The 13,272-nt window shown below is 30.7% G+C and overlaps 1 protein-coding gene across 8 annotated transcripts in view; it reads left to right on the plus strand.

The window, feature by feature from the left end:
- The first annotated feature begins 2,727 nt into the window (after nucleotides 1-2,727).
- LOC118183509 (uncharacterized) overlaps nucleotides 2,728-13,272 on the plus strand; it is a 175,200-nt gene continuing 164,655 nt past the window's right edge. For 2 of the 8 annotated variants that reach the window (XM_085806847.1, XM_085806851.1), the window contains exons 1-2: nucleotides 2,728-2,863; nucleotides 9,836-9,999. In XM_085806847.1, coding sequence (XP_085662973.1) covers nucleotides 2,836-2,863; nucleotides 9,836-9,999 — 192 coding nt within the window. In that variant the 5' untranslated portion in view covers nucleotides 2,728-2,835. Of the gene's footprint in view, nucleotides 2,864-3,064; nucleotides 3,364-3,512; nucleotides 3,693-9,835; nucleotides 10,000-13,272 lie in introns of those variants that run through there. The other 6 variants (XM_085806852.1, XM_085806853.1, XM_085806848.1 and 3 more) reach the window with 5 other exon arrangements.

A 13,272-nucleotide genomic window follows, 5' to 3' on the forward strand; every position in this document is an offset into this window, starting at 1 on the left:
ATCTCCGATTGCTGCAGCGTAAGGGACTACAATAGGTCTGATGATCTCATCCCTATATCGGCGATCAGTCAGAGGCCCATCTCGAATGATGTAGAGGACTGTGCGCCCGTCAATGGTGATGCCACCATACACCAACACTCCCCCACCGCCAAATCTGACACTTTCGTGCACGAACGCAGGATTATTCCTACTGCCACGGTCTCCAGATGAAAATACGCCTATTATCAGGATGAACAGAAAAACGGGACTCGTCAGGAAAAAGAACATTGCTCCATTCATTTCTCCTTCAGTTCACATGCTCTGTTGCCCACTTCCTGCGGTCGCGACGATGCCTTGATGTTAGTCTAACATATACCATCGATCGGCGAGCATACAGACCTACACCATGGAGCTGGTTTCGGACAGTCTGAGTTGAAAACGTAGTGCCAGTAGCCGAGCGAATGTGTTGTTGGAGAAGAGTAGCATTCATATTTCGGTGTCTCCGAGCCGTTAACACTAAATAACGATCTTCATTGGGCGTTGTTACCCGTCTACGACCTTGCCCTGGTCTTCGGCCTGCACTTCCAGTTTTAAAAAAAACGGTTCCAAATCCTGGAAATCACACTTTGTGACACTCCAATGTCTTGCGCTACTTCGGCTTGAGTTTGGCCCCCTTCTAACCAACCAACAACTCTCCAAGCTTCTGAATCGGTTAAATGACTTCGCTGAGACATCGTACTCATCGAAACAAAGCAGTCACTGAATGCCGATCATCCTTGTCTTCATTGTCTTTTATTCAGATGAAAGTCAAGTTTCATTCGCTGCCGCTAAAGCGATGTTTTGACGTCGAACTCAAAATTAGCATGCTTCACAGTTTGAAAATCAGAAAAATTTGCATTTGTGATTCTCTTCTTTCATTTTCGGCAAAAAAAATTTCGCTTATATCTTTATTTTATATAAAACTTATAATATCCTTTAATTGTTTTGAGCAGTTTATTACTCTATTTAAAAAAAATTTCCTTAGAGTGTGAAAATAATTCGAATCTGAATTAATATCAGCATTATGTTTCGCCTTCAAATGTGCCTCAAGACGACCTAGTTTCATTGATTTGTTGGTCAGGCATTATTGGCATAAAAGGACAAAAGTTGACCGTTTATGGACCGGGTACGAAACCAAATTTTAAATATGCTTCCGAATACCGACGAACGTTTTTTCTTGCTCGCACCCCTTGTTTCACTAAGGGCTGAAAGAAATAAATATAAGATTAATATAAACAAAGCTGAAAGCAGCTGCTGTTGCCATTCAAGGAAAGAATAATATACCGGTTGCCATTCCTACAGTAAAAAATAAAATAAATTCGTTGGCTGAAATGTGCGAGAAACGTCTGGAAAGCATAATGTATCAGTTATTTAAATGTCTTTAAAAGCATTTAAATGTCCATGTCTACAGCGAGAATTAAAAAACATTTAAAAATTAATTAAAAACATTTAAAATGCACCGCAATTTAAAAACTTCTTTACGTATACATCACTTATATTTTTCTTTATTTTGGGAAATAAAATATGAAATTTCGAAAATTTTTGATTTCATGAAAGATATTTAGAAAGCCCTTTGTCCCCTTAAACTCTGAACGAGTCCATTTTCGAATTGCCCCCCTTAACAGTCGCATTGCCCCCTTGTGGGGCGTGGGCCCCACGTTGGAAAACACGGGATTATATAGTCGTACTACCCTATGATTTTAATAACTTCGTCAGTGGAGGAATCACATTTTTGCAGAATTTGAATGTAATCTTTAGTAATTCGGCATCTAATGGTAAAATCTTTAGAGAATTATGGATGACAGTGCTCCTAACGAACCACGGAGAGTTTTATAGGAATCTGCGCGTTTTATTCTGAAAACTTGGAAGCTTTGTTCTGTTTGAAAATGCAGCAGCCGCCCACGCCGCGCGGCATATGGAATTATGGGTCGGATTGCCTGTAGATAGAGTGTTCTTTTAGCATTGATATTTAACTTGGAATATTTGCACATTAAAGGGTAAATGCTCATTAAGGCACTCTGTACTTTGTCTTAGGTGTAATTAACATGAAATTTGAAAGTTAACTTCTTGTCGAGATAAACACCTAAATATTTTACCAACTAAAAAATGACAAAGTAGCAAGTCACGTGGGATGGTTATCCACACATTCACTGTTGTTTAGAAATGCTGTTTTATTTCTCTTTTAACTGTTTTAACTACTTAAACAACTTTTAACTATTATTTATAAGCATAGAGTATTAAATATTATAGAGAACTGCAATACTGATACTTCTATATTTACACACATTCATACTGTTGCCATTCACAAGTTACTGAATACTAAATGTTTAGTGTTGTCATTTACAAATAACTAAATTTTAAAAGTACTTAAAGGCCTAATTGATTATCGCTTTTAATTACAGCTGATCCTTGAGTTGCGCGGGTAAATACGCACCGAGTAATTGCATCTAAACATGTAATTTTTGTCTCCTTCGAGGTATAGCATTTTTAGTCTGTTTCCTTATTAAGTGCAAAAATGCCTTAATGGTTGAAATTTTAAGATTTTATCCTATTTTCTGTAAGTTTTCAAAATTACTAAAGTTATAATAGTATTAAAAGCATAAGCGGCTTCATCGACCACTGCAAAAAAATTTTGCAGCGCCACGTGTTGGACGTTATAAGCATATAAAATGCTTGTGAATTTGTGTCGTTAGTAATAATATGGTGGCATCAAGTTTCTAAATTTTTAAAATAACAATATAATCCCCCCTTTCGTCTGAAGCTTTAAATTTTTAATTGAAATCTGTAATTTGGGCTCTGAATAAATTTCATTTCGTAATGAATAACAACTTTCGTAACATTCAATGTTTGTTATACTTTTAATTATATATGATCTAAGCAAATAATTTACATACTCAGATATAAGTCTTATAGCATATATTAATGAAACATGAAAGTTGTTAATTTTCAAAGGTTATGATTCGTTTTCAAATGAATAAGTGGATTTTTCATTATTGATAAAATTATGTTCCAATGTTGAAATTATGTTCGTTATATAAAAAATGAAATTTAACGTTTACTGGATGCATAGCTTTGACCATTTCTGCAATCAGTTTACCATTTAGCTTGTGTTTCTTTCATTCTGCAATCTAAGCAGCTCGTGAGTCTCTCGGCTCTATTTCAGAAATTCAATAGAGAAGTAAAAAATGTTCAGTATTACTCTTACGGTGGCAACAGTAAATAGCACCATAAATTTTAGTGTTACAATGGAAAAACTTGCCATTTTGCTAAGTAAAATAACCTAATCGAAAAGTTTTATTAAATAATGAATATATCTGCCACGATAATAATCGTTTGGTTTAAAAGGTAAAGCGAATTTTTTTTAAGTAAATTTTTTCAACGTTATATATTAATTTATTTGATTTTTTTTTAATTATTATTTTACGGTAACATATATTTGTAAAAAAATTCTCAATATGGCTTCCATGAAAAGTATTTTTAATTACTTTAGTTAATAATGTAAAAGTGGTTGCGCATATAAGATATGCTTATTGCCACCAATTTAATGCAATTAAAAAATTAATACTTGCGATAAAAAGTACAATCCTGTTACGTTTAAGAAAAATGCGGAACTGTCCTTGGTTATGCGATTTGCTTTTAAAACAGACAGATGATCATGAAGTAGAATAATTTATGTATGTCATTTATGCGTGCTGTGTTTACTTTTTATTAAATTTATTCAGCAAGCGCATTAAAAATGAATGCTTTAGTTATAGAAAAAAATATATGTTTCATTTTCATTATGTAAACCAGCTGTTGAGATTTATTAAAGAATTAACATATTTCAGTATTTTCGAGAATTTGGGATTTTTCATACTAATGGTTTATCTATTAGCATAAAATAGAACTTGAGTTTTAATAAATATGCAACATCTGTTTTCTTCTGTTCCCTATACCAAAATTACCTTTTTAAACTTCTTTATGTTCTGAATTACTTGCAAACAGTGTTAATTCACCCAAAGTTACGTTTCTTTTAATTGAAATAAAAAACATTAAGAAGTAACCAATTATTGAAAAAAAAATTAGATAGGATCACCTGTAAAACATTGAATTGCTATAATTTAAAAACAAAACTGAAGTAAAACTTCTATCTTCTAGATAGTTTTTGTTAATTATAATTTACACTAAACTTTTCAATTGTGTTTCATTGATTTCGATATGTATTATAACTGATGAGGACACTGAAGAAGGAAAAAGAAATTGTGTTACATTTGATTGCATCAATAATTCCAGTATTAGTTTTAATATACTTTCTTTTACAGAATTTACAATAATTTGGGGGGGAAATAAGGTAAACACTGTTTGCTCTGTTTAATATATTTAACTTTTCAGTTACATGTAGAAAACTTGGCTTCAAAATAAATAAAAACTGCATACATTAACATTTAAAATTAAATCCCTAATAATTTCTCAAAATTAGTTCTGATTATATTCATAATCTAACATGGTTAATTCTTTCAAGATTTTAAATTTATATGTTAGCCACATTTTATTTCATTTGAGGTTTACATTAAAAAAAAAAAAAAAAAAAATCATCAAACATCAGCAAGAAGAAATAATGCAGATAACTATTAAATGTAACTGACCATGTAACTTGTAAAACTAAAAATATTACATAAGACTTGACTATAGAAAAATTTATTTAATAGTTAAATCCAGATTTCTTCCTTTGTGATTAACAAAAAAATGAAAATGAAGATTCTGCACATGTTAATAAAATTCATAGAATATTTAGAGATTGTTTTGCAGAAGTAGCTTATTCTTCCAAATACACAGGATATGTAATCAGATGACTAAATGAATTTCTGAGCTAGTTACAGAAAAATTTCCCCATTGCAAAATGAATGCAGCTATATATAAAAAATGATTAACAAATATTTTTCTGCACTGCTAATAATATATATAATGAGGGTTTGTTTTAAAAACCAGGTATATTTTATGAAAAGAGGTGCAACAGAATTTTGTCAAAAATAACTAAATATTATAATTTATAACACAATGTATGACTTTTGAAAATGACAAAAAAATTATATAAATCTTTACTAAAGAATGTTAACATTTTAAATAAAATTCATGATAAGTTCTCAAAATTATTTATGTTAGTAAAATATTTATTACTTTTGGCTTGAAAAGAAAACTTGTTTTGAGTGAATCAGAAATAATAAACAAAAAAATGTGAATAATTTTTTTTTTTTTTTTTTTTTTTTTTGTGTGTGTGTGTGTGTGTAAATATTTTGGTAATCATATCTTTTCCCAATTATTTGGCATTCAGGCTGAATAACATGTTTACCAAATATTCATTATGTTCCTCATATATGCTATAGCTTACTGTTTGCATATAAGTAATGGAATATTTTCTAATTTTGCTTTAGGAATTGAAATAAAATAGTAATTAAAATTTTACTCAATTTTACTACAGTAAATTGTATTTCATGAAGTAAACAACTGAAAAATATTTTAATTGGCTGTTATCTCTCAAATTCACTTAGTAATTTATCATGTTTAAATATTATATGTGTTTAAAAAATTGGAAATATCCATATAAGAAGTTTATATGTTCTTTAGTATTTATCAGAAGTACGACAAAAAAAATTATATATTTCATACAAAAGAAGTTAAATATACTTTATATGAATAACAAATTAGTGTAACTCGTTTTAAGAATTTTGAGGTCAGAAAGTCCTTTTAGTAATTGATATAGTAAATTTTTTCCACCTTTTTCATTGTATCATTTATATTTCTCATATTGTACGTATACATGCACTTTAATAATAATTGCCGTCAGTTTTTCATGCTACAGTAATTTGAACATTGTTCTGAATTATTTTATTATGCCTTTTAGTAACTTAATACACACTATATAACCATGAAAAATATCACCTGATTCATATGCATTTCTTTTCTTTTTTCATACATATTCATGCAGCTATTCAATGTTCGTGTATTTAATTTAGTTAAGATTGTTATTTCTGCCTTAATGGTTAATTAAAGAAAATAATGTTGTTCTCTATCTGTCTCTTTACAAAAGTATAGCAAATTGTCCCAATCCCTGTCCAAAATGATCATTAGATCATTTTGGACAGGGACGTTGACTTTTTGTTTGATTAATAATTTACAAGAAGCAATATATGATTGGTTCTAGTTGGTTTAGGAAAAAAGGATAAAATCCATTATTATTTGATGGTTAAAAAAAGTGAAGAAAAGGACAGAGGCATAGTTAGAGGGGAGGCAAGAGGAAACGTCTGTCCCTAGGTGCAACATCCAGGGGGAGCAAAACTGATGTTATGAAATTTTAGAATGAAATATTTTCCATTCTTAACAAACAGGAGGGGCGTGAAATATTCATCTGTCCCTGGCCATTGAAAACCCTAGCTACGACTCTGGAAAAGTAGGTAATTAAAACTGAGGTTATAGCAAAAGATTCAAAATTTGCATCAGTACAAATAAATATAAAATAGTGATTCTGTTTACTGTAATTTATTATTATGTTACTTAGCTGTGAATTTAACTTTCCAACCGTAAATGATTACTTCATAGCAGCTTAGTATTTGGTTATAAACTGCTTGGCTTGGGTTAGTAGCTAAACGATTGGCTATATGTTGTTTTCAAGTTTAATTTAGAGTATTTATGAAAATACTGTGAAGTGTTAACAAAATCCTGTTTATTAGTAGTCAGTCATTTATATTGTTAATTTTTATAATTTCCTGTTCATATCTTCTTATTATTCATTATTCCCATCATATCTATTTGGTGATAGTTTTGGTTTCTTCTAGTCATACTTTTAACTACTTTCTGATTATGTTTTTTGCACACATTGCTTTCTTCTCTTTTTTGGACACAACCAATAGTGAAGTAGTTAAGACTGCTGAATGCTGGTAGTTCATCCTGGTTTGATCCTAGGTGAATGGACGGTTTACATGGTTTTTCCTATGTGTAACATGTGAATATGAACCATTTTCCCTTAAAAAGTCCTCCACGAAGTCATTCCTCCATTTAGGTCTGGTGTGGTTTTGCCTTATTCAAATAATCTAACATCATCTTATATATTTTGAACAGGATACGCCCTAGCCAGATTTGCGAATTAAGCAGTTACAATGTAGTTTGTTATCTAGATTCAGCAAAGCACACAAGTGACACTACATCAGGGAAAGGATGCCTTTATGGAGGACTATCTAAGGGAAACTGGCTTGTATTCATTGTAATTTGATTAATAATTGAATTACAGTGTTGCTGGAATTAAAATACAGTTCATTTTTAGTATAATTACAATTATTAATGCAATGAAAATTTATGTGATAGAAAATATATGCTAAAGAACTGGCTAATGATTCATTCCTGGAAGCTAAAGTATGCACTGTAGTTATATAAGACACTTCTAATAGATATGCTTTTCTTTAGCAGTATTACATGTATTTATTTCTGACCAAAACTTCTGAAAATAGCCCTTGCATGTACAAGCTGGTCATAAAAAAAAAGACTTATTTTAATTATTTATTTAGAATATATTTTATATTTTATAAAATAATTTATAGTTAAATGTTGCTTCAGTAAACTGGAGTATATATAGAAGCGTTCAGTGAAGTATTCCTAGATGAAAAAAAGTTTAATACCTCTATTAGCAATAATTATCTGCTCATATTTTTGTTTACATGTGTTGCATATGTTTGTTTCTGCCTGAAGCAGTGGGTAATGGTCTTTGTAGATCCATACCTTGTAACTAAATTATCTTAATTATTTGTTGAAAATATGTAACTTAGAAAACCAATGCATAATTAATAGTGTTGTTGAAAATTGGAGTACATGTAGCAGTTAGCTAAGATAATTGTAGGCAGAAAGCAAAGCCATTTGGTTCTCTGTTAGCAAGAGCCAACTAGTTGTATAGTGGCTCAAGCTGTGAAACACTGTTAGTTCACCCATTCCCAATAGCTGAAATAAGTTGGTTCAATAAGGTTTTTGCATAATACAAAGGGGCCAGTTTCCTTAGCAAATCTTCCACAAGGACCAGAGTTTATGTTTTTAATAATAGTTAAGTAATCAAATCCATATCTGTTTTAGTAAATATAGTATGCACTGATTTTTCTGAACTATCTTTTCTTCATCTGAAACTGCTAAAAATTGTTTCTGTGTGTGCATGTTGATTGTAACTTTATTTTACTTATTCACTGAAAATAAGAATTATGTTTAAAGAACTAATTCGTGATTGATATAGCTAGGATGTCTGTGTTAAGTGTACTGAACATTGATGTTAAGTGGGATGGCTCCTAATGATAAACAATTCATATTTTTCTACAGGTGACCATTATCTCATTTCCCACCAGTAATCTTAACAATTTAGTACACAAAATGGCTTCTGAGTGTTTAATTCATATGAGAAGAATTCTTTTATAAATCTTATGATTGCTGTTTAATTCTAATAGGCTTTTCCAATTACTTAATTGCTATGATTGCAGTGTAAATGTGCTCTGTATAATATCCATGCTCTTAATTTCCAGCAGAGAATTCCACTTTCCATGTTTAATGTTTGTGTTAGCTCCTGAAATAATCCTTTTGCCTTTGCACCTGCTTTAATTAAAAACAGTTCTAGAACAATATAAAAAATTTGACTTTTTGTTCAAAAATAGTAAGTAATCAAATCCATACAGTAAAGAAAACTTTTCAAATCCATATTGAGAAAGTGAACCTCAAGGTGAAAAAACTTTTAATTGTGTGATTTATTAATATATTTAAAAAAAAAATTAAAACTGTTTTTTAAATCATATTTTCAAACTTTTTTTTCATTAGAAGACAATTCAAATTTTACTTTTAATTAAAAAAGTTTGGTATAAAAGTTTTCTTTTACTGTATTATTATCATTAATGTCCTATTAATGGCTGAGTAGTAAAGATCACTGAATGCTGGAAGTTTGGCCTGGTTTGATCACAGGTGAATGGTTTAGCTGTATAGTTGGTTCATGGTTTTGTATCATGAATATGAACCAGCATACCTCCATCAAGGCATTTCTCTCCTGAGTCAGATAACATACAATAGCTCTTATATGCTTTGCTATATATAAATAACCTAACGTAACTTACCATCATTTTGATCATTTTTATATGAAAGCTTTGAGAAACTTTTTGGATTCAAATTTAAGGAACTTTAGGATTCCTACTACCTCAAATAATTATGGTTAATTAACTAGTGCCTGCATTTACAATGAAGCTGAAGGAAATTACTCTATATCTCTTTGTAATTATGCAACTAATTACAATATGATATTACAATTAGCTTTGTTTTGATTATTTTGCATATGATATTAATAATAACAATTATGCTGTGTTTTAAAATTGAATTGGATTACATTTTGCCCAGCTGTATAATATAACCTAGCCAAGTATAATATATATTAAGGAGGCATACACTGTTCAAGGCTGTATTCATAAGTCTGGAGCTGTTAGCTTAAGACCTCCTGTTTATGGATGGAGTTATTATTCTGTACTGTCCAAGTCAATTTCTCTAAATTTCTACTTGCTGATTAAGGTCTAATAATTTTTATATGTATTTAATGTGTTATTTTGCAGTTTATATCCTTCATGAATTGTAAATAAAATTACAATCTTAAAATGTCTGATTAAAATTAAGATATGATTTCAACCTAAACTATATTGTATGATTTAATTTATCATTTAATTGACTTGTTCTTCAATCAGTACGCTACTTTGCATTTTTATATGATTAACATATGTAATTAAAAATTATATGTTAGCTTGCTTTTCAGTTAATTTATTTCCTATTTTAACAGTATTTCCTTCCATGCCTTCAAAGTGTTGGATTCCTGGTTGCCGTTCAAATTACTGTCCCCGTTTTAAAGCACGAGTATTTAGTTTTCCACGTGATGAAAAATTAAGAGCTACCTGGCTGAAAGCTATTCAAAGGAAAGACAGAGTACCTAGTCGAGCTTCAAAGGTTTGTAATGAGTTGAAATAACTTTTATTTTGTTTTTAATTTCCCTGATAAAGGCTCTCTCTCCCCCTTTTTCCCCCAGTAGACAAATGAGTAGCTTTTAAAAAGATATTTAGCCTTTTTCATTAAAATTAATGTTGAGTAAAATTTGTATTTGCTTCTATTAACATTCAAATTAAATGCAGTCTTTGCATTTAATAAATAGTTATAGTGTTAAAGAGCCATAATTGTTTTAATCATAAAATTTGATCATATTTAGTATGGTTTACAAGAAGTGAAAGGAGGAGGAATAGGGTAGGATTTAAATATTTAATCATCTTTTCTCTGGTAGATTGTGTTATACTATAACAATGAAAATGCTCGCAATCGGAATGGTTATTGGAGGAGTTAAGGCAAAAAGAATCTATTATATATATTCTAAAGTAATGTTCATAAATTTGCGAGACTAGTTTTGCCAATTTATGCATAGATCGTTCTTCAGCTGCAGAAGGGCAATTGACGAAAGAGAAGCCAGATATAAGATAAAACAATAAGTATGAGAGAAATGAAGTTAAGGTACTGGCATCCACTGTAGATGAAAAATGAAAACAACTATGCAATAATTTCCTTAAAAGCTGAAGGTAAAATTTAATTAGAATTGGCATCATTAACTAGAATTGAAGGATTTTTATGAATGTGAAACTGCAGTAGAAAATGTTATTTGCTATTGGAAGGTATTTTTAAAATAATTTTGGCCGCAGAAAAATGTAAAATGTAATTTTCTAACCAACAGTGTTGAGCTACAGAGGATTTATTTGTTTCTTCATATGCCTGATGTTTTTAGTGTTATATTTCTTAGCATGAAATTTTAAGGCTGTCTTAGTTTGGCAATGTAAGTTAAACAAAACTGGTAAGGAATCTTGTATATTACCTGGGAGTTCATGTTTGGGATGGGTTCCTTAAGTATGGGATTACAAATTTTATTGATAGATGAGAAAATGACCCAAAAGTTGGAATCTGATTTCTGGAGACCCATCACCTTTGAACCTCCCAAAAATAAAAGCTCTGATTTAGTTTTGTAGAGTCATTAGGTTGTTTTAATGCAGAAGATGTGAAAAATGTGCAGTGCCCTCACCGAGACTCGAACCTGAACCTCTCGAATATGTGCAAGTGTGCTACCATTACACCATGATGGCATGCAGAGAAAGGAGGGAGAAAATACCTTATAAGCTTCACATACCCTTCCTACCCATTTAAAAAAATCTCTTGGTCCATATGTAATAAATACTTGTGTCATAAAAAGTTTAATAGAATTTATAAACAAATAAAAAGCATCTCCCCTAGAAATTTTGGCATGATTTCTTTTGATGTAAAATCATTATTCAGCAGTGTTCCAGTAGAAGACATATTTAAATGCATAGAATTGAGATTTTCAGTTTCATTTCTTCTGTATCAAAAATGATAAGTTAATTTCCCATATTCACTTCTGTCTAGAACAGAAACATTTTGTGTTTGAAAGTAAGTACTATAAACAAACTGAGAGATTAACCATGGGAAGCCATCTTTGTTCTATCCTTGCTGATATCTGTATGCATTATTATAAATCAAATTATTTGAAATTTTAAACTTGTCTCTGTGGTTCTGCTGCATGGACAATACCTGTACCCTGTTTGATGATAATAAAGTTGGTTTAATTAAATCTCTTTCACTCATTAATTCCATTGATCCTGCCATTTACTTCACTTTTGAATGTGAGACATCCATTTCTCTCACGTTTCTCTACATATTGGTCAAACACAACATATCCAACTTCAGTATTTCTCTTTACCATAAGACTTCATCTGTTTACCTACCGTCACACTTCAGATCATATCAATTGACAAAGCAGAAGTTAGCTTCATTTTATTCCTTCATTTTCTGTGCTCTTTAAGTTTGTTCCTTCAGATGGCTCTTTGTCAAGAACTAAATTACTCAAAAGCAGCTGCTTTTGAGAGAGACTAAACAAAATTCTGATTTCAACACATCAGAAAGTACCCTCTTGTTTTAGGATATTATAAGAATTTTGTTGTCATTCCTTTTCCCCCCCCAATCTATTGGTATAAAACTGTGCATATTTTATGGAAATTCAACTCTCAGGTCATTTTTTGTTCTGTCAGTAAAATTTGCAGTTCATATCTAAGGACATCATTCCAGATATGAAGTCCTGGGGTATAATACAGGATTACCTGCCAATGTATGTGGTTTAATTTACATTGATGAAAATAAAAGAGCCTTAAAATTTCACAATAAGGAACTTGAGATATATGTTGGGAAAATTAAACACATAAATATCCTCAGTTGCCCAGCACTGTTGTTTTCATCGGTAGCGGGCATTAGTAACTTGGCTTCCTTCCTCTTATTCTTATTGCCATATTATATCACTGGTTTCTCTTTAATCATTTGCACTTCTGTAGCTTAAGAAGCTGAATATTACCCAGATTTTCGTTGCTGTAACTCCTCCTATAATCGTTATTTTGCATGTTATAACTCGTATCTGAATGGCATTGGATTGATTTACTGTATACCAGAATTGTGTTACTTATCGAAAAAGTAATTGTTAGGGTATCTAAGAAGGAGAGCTATTTAGTATTGTTTTCAATATTTTTTTATGCTTGTTCCTGTTGACAGCAAACTCATCTGTCAGTCAAAAGGTAAGCAGATTATCGACACTACTCTGAAAAAAAAAGAAAAGAAAATTTCTCTTTCAATTCATTTTCATGTCAATTTCACTGCATTGCATCAACTTTTGTAAATTTTTGAAATCTGTATAAATTTTTGGGCAGTGCAGTACTTTTTGCAATAAAATCAGTGTCATTTATTTCAACAGTTTAAATTCTTTTAAATATTTGTGTTAAAAATCCTGTTAAAGGCTATCTATAATAATAAAAGCAAGTGTAATGTGTCTGTCTGTCTGTCTGGCCGAGCTCTCCAGCCAAATCTATCACACGCAGGGACCTGGAATTTTTTATACGGAAGCACAAAGGGGCTGGCCACCAGACCTCGAAGCCCGATTTTCGATTTTTGAATTAGAAAAATTTAAAAAAATTATTTATAATTAATTAATCACGGTTTTTTTGACTCACTGATATTATTATTTGTTTTCAAATAACGTTCGATTGTAACAATTGATTTCTTTATTCTAGCGTTAGTTTGCTGTTTTGACGATACATTAAATCGATTAATTACAATTCATTTCTTTTTTGTAGCTTGTGGGAGGGGGAAGAGAGAGAGACAGTCTACATGTCCTACACTACTATT

The sequence above is a fragment of the Stegodyphus dumicola genome, chromosome 12 (assembly GCF_044657685.1).
Source record: "Stegodyphus dumicola isolate Sdum_Otavi_A_Nest chromosome 12, ASM4465768v1".
Lineage (NCBI taxonomy): Eukaryota > Metazoa > Arthropoda > Arachnida > Araneae > Eresidae > Stegodyphus > Stegodyphus dumicola.